At 39.0% G+C, this 20834-nt stretch overlaps 1 protein-coding gene across 1 annotated transcript in view; it reads right to left on the bottom strand.

Annotated features, from left to right (window-relative positions):
* Positions 1–20834, bottom strand: part of LOC130238133 (ryanodine receptor 2-like) — a 274083-nt gene that overhangs the window by 65574 nt on the left and 187675 nt on the right. The window contains 10 exon segments of the mRNA XM_056469038.1: positions 1266–1490; positions 3297–3383; positions 3496–3628; positions 5182–5255; positions 5341–6647; positions 8300–8381; positions 8466–8570; positions 9142–9270; positions 10875–10963; positions 13244–13324. Of these exon segments, the coding sequence (XP_056325013.1) occupies positions 1266–1490; positions 3297–3383; positions 3496–3628; positions 5182–5255; positions 5341–6647; positions 8300–8381; positions 8466–8570; positions 9142–9270; positions 10875–10963; positions 13244–13324 (2312 nt within the window).

The raw sequence follows: 20834 nt of genomic DNA, 5'->3' as shown, positions 1-20834 counted from the left end.
CGTGAACAAAATGATAACGGTTGGCCACGCCTACTTGTAGCTTCTTTTGCAGTGTTCAGAAACCTATGGGTGACATCACAGGTACTCCGTCCATATATTTTACAGTCTATGTATTGAACATGTGACTGTAACCGAGCAATGCAGTAATATCCAGCTGCAACGGATGAATCAAATGGTCAACGGAGGGGGAGGGGTGGTATTATTTTTATTTTTATTATTTAAAATTTTTAATAAGGATCATTTCAAAAATAGTTTTGGCACAATGGCGCCCCCCATGTGTGGCGCCCCTATGCGAGGCATATACTGCATACCCCCTTTTTGCTCCTCTGGTATTGCTGTGAATTCATATCTCAGTAAGTAACCATCTTCCTTATCATTGTAGATATGTTTGATAGAGTGTCATTGTGTATTTTGGTTTAAATCGCCTCAGGAAAAATACGCGATGCACGCGTGTTAAACAACTTGTTGGGTTGTTTGTAATGTAATATGATTAATTGTTCTCATCAACATGGTGCTTGCCATGTGTTGTTGATGTAAGATTGTAGTCAGTTGATCGGCATATTTCTATGTATGTATAACTGTTTCATGCAGATATGTTCATATATTAAAGACCCCTTCATGAATCACCCCAGCTCTGTTTTCTATTAACAGCGCTTCAGAAATGATAACCGGAGCGTTTATTGAAAGCCCTCACCACTGACACTGCTGGCCATTTCATCTTTTATGTAAATCTGTCAGGTTTATTGTTTCAATGACTGGATTTGATTAGAATAAATGAAACTTGATGTCTTGCTTTCATTATGAGGATCCAGTTCAGCTTAAATGTGTCTTGTGTGAATAATAGAGGCCAGCGCTTCTGCTCGGATCTGTCATACAGCACAATCAAATCATCAGCCTTCAGGAGACATCCAGAAAAGCACTAACAAATAAATACATTTCAGTGTTGGATTTTGATGATGTTTTACCACCAAACCTGCCCTCAACCCTACCCGCATCCCACCTCAAGTGTTCTGCAATACATTATGAACACAGTAAGTACATTGTGTTCATTTTTTGATCCAAGTACATAGTAGTTAAGGCCACTTAATATAAACTGGAACTGTTATTATTAAATGTTTAATAGAAAGGGTGTCATGGCATTTGACAAATTGACAATCACCCCCTTCCCTTTGGTCTTCTCTTCTGCAAACTGAAATATGGTCACCGTAGGTTTACTCTCGTCAAATGAAGATTTCTCGCCACAGTGAAGCAGTGATCGGACAGACCTTTAAGCAGTAGTAGCCGATGATGCAGAAGAAGGAGATGACGGTGTGCAGGATGGCGAGGATCCTCAGCGTGGGCTCCATGTAGCCGCTGCTCTCCTCCAGCACAAAGTGAACAGTGACGGGCCGAGAGCTGGAGCCGCTCAGAGGATCCCACTGCACGCTGGTGTCTGAAGACGCGCTGAACAACACCTCCTTCCCCTCCGTCACGGCGGAGGACGTGGACACCTGCATACACACATACACTGACCGTAAGCATTAGCCATTGTGAAAGCCTGATCACATTAAGGGAGATAACTTTAAATATATACACTCACCGGCCACTTTATTAGGTACACCTGTCCAACTACTTGTTAATGCAAATTTCTAATCAGCCAATCACATGGCAGCAACTCAATGCATTTAGGCGTGTAGACATGGTCAAGACGATCTGCTGCAGATTAAAGCGAGCATCAGAATGGGGAAGAAAGGGAATTTAAGTGACTTTGAACATGGCATGGTTGCCAGATGGGCTGCTCTGAGTATTTCAGAAACTGCTGATCTACTGGTATTTTCACGCACAACCATCTCTAGGGTTTACAATGATCAGAAAAAGAGGAACTATCCAGGGAGCGGCAGTTCTGTGGGCATAAATGCCTTGTTCATGCTAGAGGTCAGAGGAGAATGGCCAGACTGGTTCCAGCTGATAGAAAGGCAACAGTAACTCAAATAACCACTCGTTATTGGTCTGATGAGTCTTGATTTCTGCTGCCACATTCAGATGGTCGGGTCAAAATGTGGCATCAACAACTTGAAAGCATGGATCCATCCTGCCTTGTATCAACAGTTCAGGCTGGTGCTGGTGGTGTAATGGTGTGGGGGATATTTTCTTGGCACACTTTGGGCCCATTAATTGAGCATCATGTCAACACCACAGCCTACCTGAGTATTGTTGCTGACCATGTCCATCCCTTTATGAGCACAGTGTCTCCATCTTCTGATGGCTACTTCCAGCAGGATAACGCACCATGTCATAAAGCGTGAATCATCTCAGACTAGTTTCTTGAACATGACAATGAGTTCACTGTACTCAAATGGCCTCCACAGTCACCAGTTCTCAATCCAATAGAGCACCTTTGGGTTGTGGTTGAACAGGAGATTGGCATCATGAATGTGCAAATCTGCAGCAACTGTGTGATGCTATCATGTCAATATGGAGCAAAATCTCTGAGGAATATTTCCAGTACCTTGCTGAATCTACGTCATGAAGGATTAAAGCATCAGGATCCAACTCGGTACTAGTAAGGTGTACCTAATAAAGTGGCCGGTGAGTGTATAACAATAAATACATCTGCACCTGCGCATATACAAAAAGAATATCTGTTTAATTTTAGTTTATGCATTTAATTTGGCATTTCCCCCTTGTGACCAGACGGTTGGTTGATCAATGTGATGCATAAAATACACAATAAATGAAACACTTTGATTCATCATCTAATGCAGTGTTTCCCAACCCTGTTCCTGAAGGCACACCAACAGTACACATTTTCAAGCTCTCCCTAATCAAACACACCTGAATCAACTTACCAGAACATTAGAAGAGACTCCAAAACCTGAAGTGAATAGGTGAGATAAGGGGAGACATCCAAAACATGTTCTGTTGGTGTGCCTCCAGGAACAGGGTTGGGAAACACTGATCTAATGAATTGAACAGGAGTGTTTATCACTTTTTATCATAGTGATAAGTGATATTGTGGTCTCTGGGTGCTCAAATATCCCACCAAGAAACACCACAAATGATTATTGTGTATTAAGTGAAGCACTTAAGGGATAGTTCACCCAAAAATGAAAATGACCTCATCATTTATTCTCTCTCTTGTGGCTTTCTGAATATATTTTGAAGAATGCTGGATACTGGGACTCGGAAAAAACAGAAAACAGAAACTCAAACAGGTTTTAAAGAAGTGAAGGGGGAGTAATTGATGGCAGAGTTTTCATTTTGGGTTGAAGTATCTCTTAAGTCATGCATTAATGAAATGCTAAAGTGTGACTTACCTTGTAAAACAGCAGAATGAAGTTAATTGCAAAGGCCACAAACAACGCCAACATTCTCATGTTGTAGAAATTTCGTGCAAAATAGTTCTGCGGGAGAAGAGACGGAGATATGGTGTCAAACGTGGCTCTATGAAGCGTCTGACATCTTGCACACAGCATGACATTATGAGGTATCAACACAAGATCTGGCGGCTCTGACCAGCAGCTTGCGTTGGTAAGCGATGATCTTCTTCCAGAAGGCAGACTCCTGTAGATCTGGCTCATAGTGCTGTCTGACCTTACGCTTCACCGCTTCCTCCTTCTTCTTCTGTGCTTTCTCTACATTTTCACCTCTACAAAAGAGAATAAAATAAAACTTATGAAAATATTATAATCACAACATCAGTTTTTTTTTTAAACAACAAGCAAAATCGGCGGCACGGTGGCTCAGTGGTTAGCACTGTAGCCTCACAGCAAGATGGTCACTGGTTCGAGTCCTGGCTGGGTCAGTTGGCACTTCTGTGTGGAGTTTGCATGTTCTCCCCGTGTTGGCGTGGGTTTCCTCCGGGTGCTCCGGTTTCCCCCACAGTCCAAACACATGCGCTATATACTAAACTGGCCATAGTGTGTGAGTGTGTGTGTAAATGTGAGTGTTTGTAACTGTTTAGAGAAATGCATTAACTGTTGTGCAAATGTAAATAGTGTTGTGGGAAATGCACCAAAGCCACTGAAAAAAAACTGAGAAAAACTGTAAAAAGGATAAATAAGCTTGACAACAAAAGATCCTATCAATGTCGTAACAAATGCCCTTATATAATGCAGCCTGTAGTTTACAGCAAGCATCAAGTGTTCATTGAGATTGTGTTGTCTGTCATATCTTTCGCCTTTTTTTTGGCGTTAAGGCACGGCTTTTGAAAATGATGACATGAAACTCTGCTGGGTAGTTTGCGCTGGTTTACCAACACTTGTTTGGGTCTGTAATTTCTTAGCATCTTCATAAGGGTGGCATGGTTTTAAATCAGGGGTCACCAATCTCAGTCTTGGAGGGCCGGTGTCCCTGCAGAGTTTAGCTCCAACTTGCCTTAACACACCTGCCTGGATGTTTCAAGTATACCTAGTAAGACCTTGATGAGCTTGTTCAGGTGTGTTTGATTAGAGTTGGAGCTAAAATCTGTAGGGCACCGGCCCTCCAGGAACAAGTTTGGTGACCCCTGTTTTAAATGAGGAAACAGGTTTGTGGTGTCGCTTGTTTTTGATGGCACGAGTCGTCTGCGCAGTTTGCTCTGTCATGTTGCTCTGTTTTGTGTAGGATTGCAGAAAATGAAGTAGCTCCAGACTACTGAAGTTTAGTGATGTTTCTTGTCAACAAAGACACTGTATGGCTGTAAACTTGTACTGCATGCGGCATCCGCAAGTGCAGGCTGCAAAACGTATGTGCAGCGTTACGCATGCATAAACATCATCGAGCACTTAACGAACTGTCATTATCGTTTTATTGAAAAAATATATATATTATGATAATTATGTGATTGGCTCAAATGCTAACAGGTTTACAAAAGGCTTATATGGACACTAGAGCATTTGAAATACGCGTCTATCAGCTGATCTGTCATGGAGTTAAAATACCGATAGACATGACTTTCAAACACTCCAGTGGCCAAGATCATTTCTGTCTCTTCAATGTAGAAATGTGTGTGTGTGTCTACATTTTAAGATAAGCAAAATCTTGCATTTCATTTAATTATCGATATCGGATTATCGCCCAGCCCTAAATCAGCGCTGTGGAGACATTGGTATTGCTGTATTTCTTAGATAAATATGTTATGGAATATGTTTTTTTTTCCTTTGAATGGACTTCTTTTGAGTCTGTAATAAAGTTTGATATGATAACGTCATCAAGACTTACTCTGCTTTCTCAGGCACTGACTTGGTCTCCTCCGCAGCATCATTGTTGTCCGTTGAGGAGGAAGAGCCCTTCGTCTGACAGAACCAAACCAACAACACGGGAGTTAAAAACCATACTTACTGATACAACATCAGCTAATAACACCATCAAAACCCTTACATGGTGTCGTCTGCGGAGCTCAGGTGAGGGTGTGGGTGGTGGAGGGACGGGTGTGTTGAGCAGATCCGTCAGGCTGGCGTTGGGATTGTGCGGCATCAGCTTATACTGTCCTCCTTCTCTCTTCAGATCCAGACCAAAGATATCAGACAGCAGGTCCGTGTCATCGGTGGCCACAGTCAGATCGGCCAGGTCTTCCTCAGGTGAGGTTTTATCCACAGGTTTCTTCTCGCCATCTTCCATCTCTCCTCTCACTTCGTCTTGTGTCGGGTCAGGCATGTTAGCTAGGAGCTCTGACACCTTCATGGTCTTTGCTCCCTCTACAAGACTCCCTCCAAGAAAGCTGTTGTATATAATCCGAAAAAATCCTCGCGCCACACTGAACGCAAAGTGCAGCAGGCTGAGTAGTACACTCCAGTAGAAGGACACTAGTGTAGTCACCATGTCCTTTACAGTCATCTTCTTGGCCTTCTTCACTTGTTTCTTCAGGCTTTTCATGGACAGCACTTTCATTAAAAGCATTACGTTGTAGCGGAGCGCAAACAGAGCCGTTCTCACAGTGGTGATGGAGAAAAATCCCATTTCTGGAGTCTCCTCTTCAGGTTTCTCCCTCTCACTGTCCTCTTTGCTAGCGGAGCGTTCACCGGCGTCAGACATCCGCGCTGCTAACTGCATCTCAAAGATGGTGTCTTCACAGAAGTTCACAAAAAGCTCCATTTTCTCCTTTTCACCGCCTTCATTCACCACATCAAAGATGAACTGTCGTTTGGACTCTTTGACTTGTGGTTTTTCCCATTGTGTGCGACTGGATTCGCTAATCTCGAAGTACACTCGCTCTATTCTCTTGGCACTGCCCATGATCTCAATACGCCCTAGATAGGGCTGGAAATAATTCAGCACGCTCTCCGCCAACTCCAGGAACGTTTGAAGACGAGAATCATGCGGCATGTGCTCTGAGAGATTGGTTAGAAGAACAGCCACGTTGAAGCCGATATCCTTCGCCGGTTCGTGAAAGCGCTCGACGAACTCTTCGTAGTCTAAGAGCTCGTTTTCATCTGTTTCCGCACAGGAGAGCAGGAACTCGGTCTCGGATTGGGTGTAGTGCTTATGGCTCTCCATTGCCTTGTGGAAATCTCGTTTGGAAATGACGCCTTTGCCATCGGGGTCGTACTCTTTGAAGGCGTCCGATGACGTCAGGTCTTTTAGTTTGAGGAACATGTCAAAGAACTTCAGGATCATCTCCACGTTATTCGAGGACTCCACCAACATGTCCACCATCTGCTTTCCGATAGTGCCATTCACAACATTTCCTACAATGAAGAGAGGATTATTATAGTGTCATCATTTTTCTGAGATATTAAACAGATTTATGTGTGTTGAACTTCAATTAAGACAGTATTAGCTACTGTTAGCTAAAATCGCAAGGAATAAATAGCTAATTTTAAACTTTTCTCCACTAATTTTATCTTCCGGATCTAAAAATCAATATCCAGAGTGGTGTCACTTTGGTGATGTAGCATAGGAGTGAAATTAATTCATTGACATGTCTTTGTTTTATTATTAATATTCTTGAGAGTTTTCATGTCCTATGAGAAAAGCTGCCTGTGAAATTAGGCATTCATGATTGGTTACGATGCCATTGTCAGAAGTACCAATTTCTGCGAGTCTGTATTGACATTTAGTAATGTGAAAATGTTCCTGCTTGCATTCTGAGTGCTGTTGAGTGGATTCTTAAACACTGCTGATTGGCTATTGTGTTCACGAACTCAACAGATATGACTGTGATTGGCTCTAATGCTAACAGGTTTACAAGAGGGCTTATATGGACACTGGAGCATTTGAAAGACGCGTCTATCAGCTGATCTGTCATGGAGTTAAAATACTGATAGACATGACTTTCAAACACTCCAGTGCCCAAGATCATTTCTGTTTCTTAAATGTAGAAATGTGTGTGTGTCTACATTTTAAGATAAGCAAAATCTTGTATTTCCTCAAGTTTTACCTTATCATAAAGGCTGATTTATACTTCTGCGTCAAGCGCACACATATGCTCCGGCGCAGCCTACACGTGGACGCAGAGCCCTTGCTGTGGCCGTTGGCGATGTTGACGCACACCTCTCAAAAAAAGTAATTACATGCCCCAACGAAGTGTAGCGAAAGCTATGTGATTGGTCGGCTTGGTAGCACTGGCGAGTGTGGATGGGACCGAGAGCCCGATGCCCGAGCCCAATGAAGCGAGTGTTTACAAGTGTGGTGTTCCGTGAAGCAGCTCTAGATGGAGACTGTTGTTTTGTGTTTACCTTATGGTTAAAGTTGTTGCACTTCCACCGATTCCCGCCTCAAAATGAGCAAGTTTAAGCCACTTGTACATTAAGGTAACGTTCAAAAACTCAATCCCAGTGGAGAAACTCGACACAAAGCTAGCTAGCGTTTCGGAAGTGTTATTGCAAAGCAACAGAATCAGCATGCAGAAGTTTAAATGCACGGCTACGTGTGTTGCATGCACCATGGGTCACGCCGATCACTCGACGCAGAAGTATAAACCAGGCTTTAGTCGGAGTCAGTATGGACCACTGACTGATGCTGCTTTCAGCTTTCCACACCCATTTAAGTAGCTTTTTTACAATTCCGATCTAAACTTAAATTGAAAAGGGGGGGGATCCATGACCATTTAAGGCCATGTACAGACGTTGACAAAACTGCTGGTAGCCTTCAATTTAGTCCAGGTGATTTTCATTAGTCTGCCTTTTTTAATGCTTCTGTTAAACCCCAATTCAAAGGCAACATCTGATTTTCATTCATTTATTTCAGTCATTTTTGATTAAACGTCACTTTTTCCTTTTCCAAGGTATAACAGTGATGACTGTGGGGGTTTTCTTTCTTCGATAGAAGGGTACCAACAATTTTGTCCATGCCTGTATGTTCCTGATCATGAACCATTAATTCACTTAGGTAAACTCACCTTCCAACATGGACAAGAGCATCACAACCATGTCCTTCTGAAGATCCATCAGCTCCTTCAGCAGCTCGATTTGGCTCGAGTCCTGCAGTGTCAGCATATCACATTAACTTGCAAAACGAGAAGAGCAGGTAAACTAGGATTCAGATGTTGTTAAGTGGATGTTTACCTGAGAGAGCTTCATCTGCATATGTGCAAAAACATGCAGGAAACCAACAACCGCGTCCCACAGGCGACTGTGAGCCAGACTCTGCTGATTCCCGGTGCAGGGACCCTGAAAGCGAACACGCAAAAACTGTGGCGTTCTGGTGACTGTCGCTTTAAATTCAAATGAGATTATGCACTTTTCAAAAGAGGGTGGAGCTACAGATGCCTGTGCATTACCATAGCAGCAGATTTAAAACAGGACTATTGTTATCTGTTGTGTGCTTCATACTTTTGTCAGTCTATGGAGACTCCTGTCGCACTTCATCTAAAACTCCACATCTATAATCCTCTTAGTCTATGCTGACATTATCTTCAGCAGCTCAAACACTCTAATGGCTATTGGACAGACGGCTGCTTCTCACTCAGGGCTGCTGTTTATGCTAATGAGAGAGAGATGATCACTAGTGGGCGGGGCTTTCTCCCTCTGATGACACGTACAAAGAGAGAATGTCAATCAAAGTGTTTCTACAGACTGTTTTTATCAAGTCTGATTATAACAAATACAATTAACTCATGTTTATCATTAGAGGCTGGATATATTCACACACTGCTGACACACAACTGTGTTTAAACCCCTTATAAAAGTGCTTTTTGCATAATAAGTGCCCTTTAAATCTGGACAGGTAGGTGCACTGTACCTGAATGTACTCTGTGAGAGTGTTGAAGACTTGTTTGGCTACATTGATTGCTTTGGAGAAATTGCGTTGTCCTTGTTCGTCAATGACGTCTTTCCCAGAGTAGTACCAGTAGAAATCACTGATGGACTCCTGAGGACACGCAGAGCACACGTGTGTCACATCTACAGTTGAAGTCAAAAGTATTCGCTCTCTTGTGATTTTTTTTTTTATTTTCTCAAATATTTCCCAAATTATGTTTAACGGAGCAAGAAAGTTTTCACAGTATTTCCTATAAGTTTTTTCTTCTGGAGAAAGTCTTATTTGTTTTATTTTGACTGGAATTAAAGCATTTTTAAACCATTTTAAGGTCAATATTATTAGCCCCCTGAAGCAATATTTATTTTGGATTGTCTCCAGAAGTGCCTCCACCACTGTTATACAATGACTTGCCTAATTAACCTAGTGTAATTAACCTAGTTAAGCCTTTAACCCTCCTGTCATGTTCATATCCCGTCCCTTACTTTAGTGTTCCTGGTCAAAATCGACCGGTCTGTTTTAACAGCTCTTAAATTAACACAAAAAAACACATTTTTATTTAATATTCTTTAGCTGTAAACCATGACTTAATGTAGTGTTTAACATGAATTTATAGAATTAGACATTAAATAACTGCATTGAAAATTCAAATAGACTGAAAATCTATTACAAAATACTAATCAAAATACTTGTTTCATTAACAAATAATAAATAAAGCGCTAAAGTAACTATCACAGCGTCTGACCAAAGAAACTGATTGAATTGAGTCCTTCAATTGGACTATATTAGTGTACTAATGTAGAGAAAAGTGACTAAGGGTATAGATGGTGAGTATGGACACAGAACTAGCACTAGTTATACTAGATGTTAAGGGTCTAATCCAATAAAATAATTGATGCTAAGCTAAGCTAAAAGTGAGTGAGTGAGTGAGTGAGTGGGGTAGTGTGTGTGGGGATGTTTTCTGTATGATGGTTAAATATAGTCTGGATACCCATTCAATTCCTATAGACCATTTTGAGGGATGTAAACAAAAACAATGGTCCCAACATATTTCCTGTTTTACATTTTTTAAACTTCTGAGAATCCAAAAAGAGCCACATATTGATAAATGATGTAATGATAGCTGTTTTAACATTAGGTTATGATTGAATTGCCTCTTGTTACAGTTATGAAATAGTTTGATAACAAGCAGGAAATGTTCATGGACCAATGACATGACCACATTGAAATGGTCTATGGCAGTCACTTTTGACTGGGGACTCCACAGGGGTAACAAGGTTAATTAAAACACTCAAAATTCAATGAAAGAAGTGATCATCACTTTTATATGTTCAAAAGCATAGTGTAGAGGATATCATAAAGCCTTCATGAGGCAATCAGATGTAAAATACAGTATTTATGAGTGTTTTAGTATGTACATTTATCTGATTTGACCCAAATAAAACAGGAAGGTTAAATGTAACATTAATCTGAATACTAGTATCTTGAAAAATATCTAGTCAAGTATTATGTGCTGTCATCATGGCAAAGAGAAAAGAAATAAGTTATTAGAAATGAGTTATTAAAACTATTATGTTTAGAAATGTGTTGAAGAAAATCTTCTCTCTGTTAAACAAACACTGGAGAAAAATATGCAGGAGGGCGATTAATAATTCAGACTTCAACTGTATGTTATTAGCAGGAGATCCAGATGTGCTGCTGATGGAGGACTGGCTCACCTGGACTCTGAGCAGATAATCCACGGTGGAGATGATGATGTTGACTGTGGTGTTGTTACCCGTCTGCGTTCGCAGGTAGTTCTGAAAATCTGACGTATGAACACATCATGATTAAACTGTGATCCGGTGCTATTCTAGGGTTTCAGCTAAATATGATTTATTTATTCTAAAGAAAACACATCCACCATTTTATTCAAATGTGCCATATAAAAATAGCTATATTATTATGTGCATTTTGTAATATTGGATTGAAAAATGCTTCATGGAACCGCTAAGATGCGCATACATTTTGGAGAAATTAAATCGCATGTGCACAGCTGAATAGGAAATGCTTTGATCTGATAAGAAAATTATGCATAAGCTATGATGGAGGCTTATTTACCGAATAAATTCTAGCATGTGCATCAAATGCTAGTCATGTGACTTTGTTTGAACTGATCATTTGATCAGCTGAAGTGATCTCAGCATTTAGTGAAGAACAGCGCTACTGTATATCTCATGAGCGCTATTTATATTACGCATGTGTGTGTGTGTGTGTGTGTGTGTGTGCGTTTGCTTGCACTAATTTCTGCTCGTCAGAAGGAATTATTTGTGAGTCATCAAAGTGAAAGTGGTTCCTGCATTAAAATCAGGGCTGAAAAAATGAAGACCAGGGAGAGATGGGGAGTGTAGTGAATATGTGTGGCGTGAGAATACTGTCAATTGCGTGAGTCTCAAGCCTAATGCGTGAGAGTTGGCAGCCCTGATTTAAGTTTACTAGTCAGAAAGAATTATTCGAGAATTAGGAAGTGATGATTTACTCCTCTTTGACTCATTGGATGGAAACGCTGCTTTATTCACAAATGTTAAACCTGATATTTCAGTTTTGCACAGAAGTCTAATTAGCATCTTTGGATGAAAACATAGCTAATGTTACATTTAAAGTGAAATGTTTTCATCAATACATCCTGACAAATAAGATGTATCAGTGTTTACACGAAAATGTAAAGCAGCAGAGCTGGTTTAAAATTGAAAATAATCAGAAATCATAGATATCTCTGGAAGAAGGTTAAGAAGCATTACATGCACTTCCAGCCTGATCTCACGAGAAAACGTAAGTATTTTACGTTTTGACAGTTTAGTGGCTAATTCGTACGATTTTAAAAAGGAGGCGTGGCACCTAACCCCGCCCCTAAACCCAACCGTCAGGGGGATGAGCAAATCGTACTAAATTGTACGAATTAGATCGTACGAATTCGCACGAATTAGCCACTAAAAAAAAAGTTACGAATTGCCGTGAGATTGTGTTGGCTCTTCCAACAGATATACATTTACCTTTGTTCCAGAGGCAATAAAGCTTTACAACATTACATTTTAGCAAGTTTTAAATTTACATTTCTAATACATGTGTTTTTCCAAGGTTGCTGTATTTATTTATTTTTTTTACAAACACTGTTTGCAAGTGATTTGTCTCTTTATGTGTTTGTTGTATCATGAAATGCTATTACCCTAATCTGATTGCCCCTGTTGGGATTAATAAAGTTGTTAAATATAAACCTATATATATACTAGATATCGCATACAGACCCTGAGCATGCGTCAATACCGCTGCCACATTTGTACAGTGCTTCCAGGACAAATATCATTCAACCACAGTAGTCAAGACTAAAGCCAATCTGAAGATGCTAGACTTTTGCGGTGCGTAGGGTGTAGTTGCGAGCAAACAAATCATAAAGGCAGAACATTTAATAGGAAAGATTTAATTCTTTACATTTTTGTATGTTATGAACTTTTGTTTGAAAGTAACGTTATTGATGATAATACAGTCACTTACTGCATTGACCATAAGGCAATTAAAGTAGCACCAACTTGCACTATATTCTGGGCTTATGCTAGTTTTGTTGAATAAAATCAGCAAATGGTGTAAATTAAATATGGCAACAAGACGTTGTGGTGCCAGAAACTTCTATTATAGCCAAAGGAGCGCTACCCTGTACTAAAATGGCGGCTCTATTGATGCATTTCTTCTAATAGACAACAACAGGGTAGGTGACATCTAATGTATATATCTATGATCAGAAATGTTTTCAGATCCTCAAACTGCTAAAGTGCAAAGCCCAAAGGTGCTTTCTAAATGCACAGTACATTACAAATCTTCCTATTAGAATGATTTTTGAAGGATCACATGATACTGTTGATGCTGATAATTGAACTACATGTCACTGAAATCAAATGCATGTTACGGTATATTCACGGCTACTTTAAATCCTCCAAATCTTTGATAATATTGCAGTTTCCCCTGTGTTTTCTGAGCTGACTCCTGTATGGTTTGACACTGAGTGTGGATGAATGCTGAAGTGTTAATGAACCTGTGCGCAGGTGAGACGCACCTGAATTGTGTCCCTCACAGAGCAGCTGCAGGAAGCGGAAGAGGTCACAGGTGAATTCGTCATCTTGCATGACCTTTTCACCTGTGCGGCAGCAGAGTCAGATGTTATGAGTGTGCGTGAATACACGGAGCCACACACATTGTAATGAGCTCTGGGCATGAGGACGGTCAAGGGGGCGACACTCCCGTCAGCAGACGTCCACTGTCAGACAACACACACTCACTGACTGCAGGAGCACTGGCTCATGGGTAAACACACACACAGTTTTACAGCACAGTCTCATATTAGATGCATTAGCATTGATTTGGATACTTTAAAGTTTATCTGAAGCCATCTATATTTTATAATAGAAATAAAGGTGACTTCATTTGAAATGTACAACGACAATACTCTTTCAAATGATACGATACCAGAAAATGTGCCATTTTATGCACACATTTTAAGATTTACAGAAAGTATTAAAGCTGATGTCAAATTTAGAGATGTTAAATTTCAGTGCATGATGAAAAGCTTTCAGTGCATCAAATATACAGTGCCTAGAATAAATGAGTACACCTCTCACAGAGCTCTCTTTAAAGTGATTATTTCCTATATGATGCTTTACAATAATATATTTGTGCATATACATTATATTAGTCGCTACCAAAGACAAAACTGGAACTAATCTAAAAATTAGCACAGCCAAATTAATATGCTGGGGTGCTATTAAATAATTAATATGCTATTAAATTAATATGCTATTAAATACATTTTTAATAAACAGGACAAATCAAGAGAAACAGAAAAAAATCGATCATTTTAGAAATAATTTACATGTATTTTGCAGGAACTCATTTGAATTTAAACGTATTAACGGTCTATTCCTAAAGATGTTAGATGACCAGACTCTTATTTTAATGGCTATAACTATTAATAAAACTGTTTTGTTCAAATGCACCAAAATTATTGGCTATATTCACTGAGAAATACCAACACAATCTCACGGCAATTCGTAACTTTTTGATTTAGTGGCTAATTCGTATGAATTCGTACAATCTAATTCGTACGATTTGCTCATCTCCCAATGACGGTTGGGTTTAGGGGTGGGGTTAGGTGCCACGCCTCTTTTTTAAAATCGTACAAATTCGTACGACTGAACTTGTACGAATTCGTACGAATTAGCCACTAAACTGTCAAAACGTAAAATACTTACGTTTTCTCGTGAGATCAGGCTGGAAATACATACAAATATTCATTTTAAAAAGGTGTGTACTCGTTTATACTGAGCACTCTACATTTGTAAAACCAATGGAAAACACTATCATCAAGGTCTCATTTGTCAAGTTATGCATTAATAGTTAATAATGCATTAACTTTAAAAACAATGCATGAATTAATCCTAAAATGAACATTACACTTAATAAATGATGCAGGATTAGTTATTGCTACTGTTAAAAATTGAGACATAGCCATAGTGTTACCAGAGTTTATTCTGTAAAATTAATTTTTATTACATTTAATTTTCAATAAATGAAAGCATTTTAACAGCTATAAATGCTATTAGCTGTTAGATTTTTTTTGTTATTATAATAATACTAATTTCAGATTAAATTAAGTAAATAATTGTAATAACCCAATAACAATGTTTTGCTTTTATTTGAGGAATGTGTTTGTTTAATTCTTGTAAAAAATGCAATGACGCAAGGTAATTATCAGCTAAATACAGTTACACAAGTGAAATAATCTGCACATCCTTTATCAGTTTTAGCTCTGATTGTAATTTAGAAGAGCTGGTATCGTACCGAAGACCAGAAAGGCCAGTAAATGACTAGTGTATCTGACAGAGAGAGAGAGAGAGACGTCTGCAGACAGAGAGCTGCTCCGGTCACAATGGCTCACAGTATTTGAGCTCTGAACACCAGCATCACAACTATGAAATATCCTTGAAAATCACACAGACGTGTTCTTCTCACCAGCCGACCTGAAAGTGCTTTAACGTTCTTAATACAGTATCTGACCAGGATTTAGTAAGTTCCCTACATAGACAGCATGATAATATAAATCAACAAGTGCTGACACGAGGAAGACAAATTCTGAAGCAGCATAATAAACAATAAACTAAAATATTACTTATAGGTGCTGATTGTAGGATTGATACCTAGTGGTTGAACTAGGTATTGCAGTCTAAATTCAAAATGTTAGATTTTTTTTAATCCGCCTCACTCTCAGGTTGCCAGATTGACGACACCAACAGAAGCGAGCATCCCACATTACGCTGCTCTGCTAATATTTACTTCTGCAATATTTGTATTGTTTGGGAATTAAAAACCACCTCATGTGGACTTTTATAACTCTGCATCTCATTTCACTCTGCGGCTGCTGTTCTCTGAAGGTCACATTATTGATCGCACCCGTATTCATTAACGCAACCTTCAAGACTGAAATGAAATGTGCTGTTTTTCCTTCAAGGCAACCAGGAGTGCTGAAATCTTATTGGGCAGTGGGCGGAATTACAGCGATCAAAACAAAGACAGAGGCTTGCATACTTTTCTACTATATAGTGCATTAAAAACAGTATGCGAGCAGAGTAGAATGTCCGAATTCATAGTGTTGGAAAAACAGTATGCGAGAAGTGCCCGGATGACCTACTACTTCCAGCGAAAATCTGAAGTGTGCAAGTGTGACGCTACGCAAGAGAATTTATTAATGAGATTGAAGCCACGCAACTGACGTGGGTAGGTCAAGTAATAATGACAAATGGCGGAAATAGTACATCGCTGATTTTATTTATACTAATCAGTTTCATACTGACCTTATATTTCACGTACAATCTTTTGGCTCATGGCTTCCGCTCTCATTTCATTCACTTCCATTGATTTTTAGATGTTAAAATCAGCTCGTTTAGTAGTAGGCGATTTCAGACGCAGCCAGACACTTAAGCCAAACATACTTAGAAGTATGTTCACTTAGCATGTTTCTTAAAGCTGCTGTATGTACGTTTTTGACTCTTAAAAACATAAAACACACCCTAATATGTTTGCAGATATTTCAGAAACATGCTCAGTGAACATTCCTGTTTATCTGATAAACAATGCTGAAGTCAGATATTCTGCTTTGAAAATGTGCATTACGTGCTGGAACGGATATCTTTGTTTAGGCCCCTTTTACCCGCCCAATGCCAGTTTAGCCAAATATATTTCAGCACCCCGGGTTGCCTTAGTGGAAAACAGCGTATTTCATTCATTTATTCAGAAAGGCTCTCAAAGCACGCGTCCGTGACTGAAATGTGACCTCCGGTGGACAGTAGCAGACTCTGAAATGAGATGCGCATTTAGAGTTCAACGTGAGGTTATTAATTAGCAAATAACACAAATATTACGAGCGTAAACATTAGGTGAGCAGGTCACATTGTAACCCTGTGTCCTAACAACACGCTACATGACCAGATTTGCAGTGATAAGCAATTTGGCTGTTTGCACCAGACGAAACACCACCGAAATGTGAATACAGCCATTCAGAAGCACAGAATAGAGCACTCACTGCACTCCAACAGTATGGTGAGGTTTATAATCTATTTACTACATATTAAACCTCTTCAACAATATTAAATGAAGATGCTGAATCACTGATATGTGTTGGCTTGCATTATTTCACAGTTCTGAAGTTCAATTTCAGACAGTTTATTTTATTTTCCAGATCTGAGGTGTACTATCTGCTGCTGCTTTCAGTATATGGAAATAAATATCATGTAAAATGACATTCAAACTCACATTATAAGCATTTAACACTGAATAAAGCACATGAGGTGTAGCTGAGGTGATCACTGTCAGCTTTCTGTTGGTCAGCTGTGAGAAATAGAGGCCATTTCTAATATTACAATTGGAGGTGTTGTTCAGAACCAAAACTTTTTAATATGGAAAATACTCTTTCTCCATCACGTGCCGTTGCTTTTATATAGAACACGTTTTAAATCAGCCTTTAGGCTTGATAGTCAAACTCGCTCCTGTTAGTCCTCAATCTGGCAACCTGTGCTTGCGTTTGTTTTGATCCAGGAATGCAATACTACCTAGTTCATCCACTGGGTGTCAAACTTACATACTGCACCTTTAAATATCTGCAAAATATAGGGTATATTTGTGCTTAAGAGGGGTCAAAAAATGACATAGGGGAGAGCAGGGCACAAAGTAACACTTTTGGTTTTGGTCAAATAATGAAGAAAGTATTGGGGTTAGACAAACCATTTTTTTATTAACAACACACAAGCCTCTCCTACAGAAAGTATGATCGCCGGACCTGTGGTTTCTGTGCAGTGTTGCCAAAAGTGCCAGGAGTAAAAATGTTACTATTTACCCCCAATAATTGGCAAGTTGTAACAGATAGAGGGTTAGTTGTAACACATGCTTACAAAGGCAGATTTCACACAGTTCATTTAATTTCTGTTTACTTTAAATAGTAGCTATATTTCCTCAGTAATTGGTTGTTACGTATTTTCTTTAAATAATTAAATAATGATATAAAAATAAGTGAGTTTTTGTTTGTTATTGTGTGTGCGCATTGCTTGTGGTTCTTTTCTCTCGGCCTCTGTCTCCAAATAGGTTTCATCATACCGCACAGATGCGGTGAATCAGGTGCCAGCACGTGGACGCTGGCTTGTTTGTGAAGACCATTTAAACCGGACTGGAACGTCGTTCGGAGAGTCTCCTCTCTCCCGGCTTGTGTTGTTTGTGTTGTGAAGTAGAAACTGTGTTGTATTTACTCGGCTAAATTGTTGCAAGTTGAACGCTGAGTGTTGACTTTGAGATCTATACGGAGACACGTGTGCTGAGGAGGGTGCCTTTTTGTTTTATTATTTTCCTCATGCTTTGTGGTTAGTAGGGAGGTAAGTGAATGTTATTTCACTTGTTTTAATTACATGTGCAGGTAAAAGGGTACAAAACTTAGTTAGCTGTTGAGTTTTGTTTGTTATTTTGGCATTTACCTCCGTAAGCTTTTTATTGTCTCCTTTTTGAAGTTTAACGTCAAATAAATTTGACTTTACGTTATTTCCTCGGTCATTCGTCTTTGTTGTCGTTTTTCATTTTAACAGGAGATGAGACTCCGGGCTCCTCGTTAATTTGGAGGAGTTCTAATTATTTTAATTTAATATTATTTATTGTTACGGGTTTGACTTGCTGTGTGTTGCCGAGCAACGTTCAAGAATTCGTAACATTGGCTCATTTCTTTTTTTATTCTACATAGCACAGCATGTTTATTTGTTTATTTGTTTATTGGATAAACACATTTGAATCTATTTGCATTATTATTCATTTATTCATTATTATACAGTGCATTTATTTGTATAATTAGCAATAAAATATTTTTTTTTATTAAAAAACATTTTTATTTAAAAAAGTTCTCAACATTACTCAAAATTCAAAAATTAATTTGTTCATTTAATTGGTGTCCAACAGTGTGTGTGGCTTAATTATACACCCTGTTACGACTAACCCCGCTGTGTCGTGTGTCTGTCTTCAAAACTGGTTAGCAGTCACTGTGTGTTTCTTACATCTTTCAAAATGGTTTCATCTTTTAGCCTAGAAGATTTTACGTTCATACTTTTACCGATTTTTTTTAATAAAAAAATGACTATATAAAAAAATTGTTTTATGCTACAAAAATGGTTTCTCCTGTGTTTTTCCTCCAAATTTCGCCGAACTTTTTCAATAATTGGTAGGAAGACGTCTGCCGACACTGTGGTGAAAACCTCTAAAGCATGCCACAGTTAACCCTGAGCAAATACCTTAAAACTCCCTGTTACATTTAACCCTGCGTTACTTTGTGCCCCGCGCTCACCTACAGCACCTTTAAAGAACACAATGGCTTCTCTAGTACAATAAAAACATTGAAAATGAAAAACGAATTTGTCCTTCAGATAGAAAGCAGTGTTAGATAGTGCTTTGAAAAAAGTAAACACTTATAATTCACTAAAAAACATTTAGCTGAAATCTCAAAGCAGCTGTCTATGGAGTGCACTGACTCTTTTTAATTCATTGAGGAAAAGCACACTTTCAGCTGAGCTTCAGTATGATGATCAACCAGAACAGAAGCCTGACGACTTCAGAAATATTCACTTCAAATGGAGCATGCAAATAAATACTACAAGATACACCCGCTACGTTGCACATTATGGTAGGAATACATGTAAATACACCATACGGATCATATCACAGATATCTGTGGTTTGATTATAGACTTCCTCTGGTCCATCATTCCCACCAGCATTAAAACTGAATGAATGACGCATGATGAAACCAGGAACATATATGCAGATGGATGATAGGATAGAAAACACGACACTGATTATTTTCAGAAAAAACACAGAAAAGAACAAAAGCAACATGGAGGAGGCGAAGAAACAGCCTGACCATCAACATAAAGAAGGAGGAGTGAAGGAAACAGCAGAACGACAGGAACGACAGCACACCACAACAACTGAACAGCTCAGAGCCATCAGAGGAAGAGGAAGAGACTGGGACCACTGCTGCTGAGACCTTCATCACCATCATCATCATCATCATCATCAGAGCAGCTGGACCAGAACAAACCACAGAGACACACGCTCCTAACCAAACACCCAGCCGCTGCGCCACTGACCACTGACAGGAAGGGGAGGAGCTTTAGACTTCTGACCAGCACACTGACGCAAATGGACTCTTTTCACAAGCCTGTTATGACGCATTTAATCATCATCATCACTTTAAATCCTTGAAAGTTTTAAATATTTACATTTTTTTAATGTATGAACGTATTTATATTTATGTATGAATTATATCATATTTGCTTGAAAAAAAAAACCAAATTACCGCTTGTGTGAGGTGTGTGTAATGCAGTGTGTATGGGTGCAGGGCAGTAAATCTGACATTATTCTCTCTTCTGGCTGCCGTTATCAGTCTCGCACTATTCTTTTCCTTTTTCTGAAAGATTGATAACACCATCATGGAGTTTTTCTGTTTTTATTTCAGCAAATAAGACTGTAATAAATGATTTGTTGTACTCTCCCATTCTCTGCGCTCTGAGTTTACCAACTATTCAATTCAATTCAATTCAATTCACCTTTATTTGTATAGCGCTTATACAATGCAGATTGTGTCAAAGCAGCTTCACATAGAAGGTCACAGTAAATAGGAACAGTGTAGTTCAGTTTGTAGTGTTTAAATTCAGTTCAGTGATCAACTATGACCACTTCTGCTGCTGAGAAACACACAAATGTGAAAAGGCTCCATGATGGATGTTTCTGCAACTACTGACACTCTGATCCACACTGAATGGCTGAAAACTAATTGTTATCTTCGTTTACACACATCCCTGATCCAGACTGTCAATCATAATACAGAATTTCCCTTTTAAATAAAAAATAAATAATCCAAAATAATCCACAATGGATTCAAAAATAATCCATTATATTACTTTAAAATATCCTAAAGTGTTACATTAATAAACTATTCAATCACACTTTATTTTAAGGTACAATACTTGCTAATAATAAACAAATAACTGTGATTTTGTCTGAATACACTCCTAATTTGCTGGGGACCTATTATACTCCATTTTACATGGTGTAAAATAAGGCTCA

This window comes from Danio aesculapii, chromosome 12, assembly GCF_903798145.1.
Source record: "Danio aesculapii chromosome 12, fDanAes4.1, whole genome shotgun sequence".
Taxonomy (NCBI): domain Eukaryota; kingdom Metazoa; phylum Chordata; class Actinopteri; order Cypriniformes; family Danionidae; genus Danio; species Danio aesculapii.
This window is presented reverse-complemented; position numbering and strand designations above follow the sequence as displayed.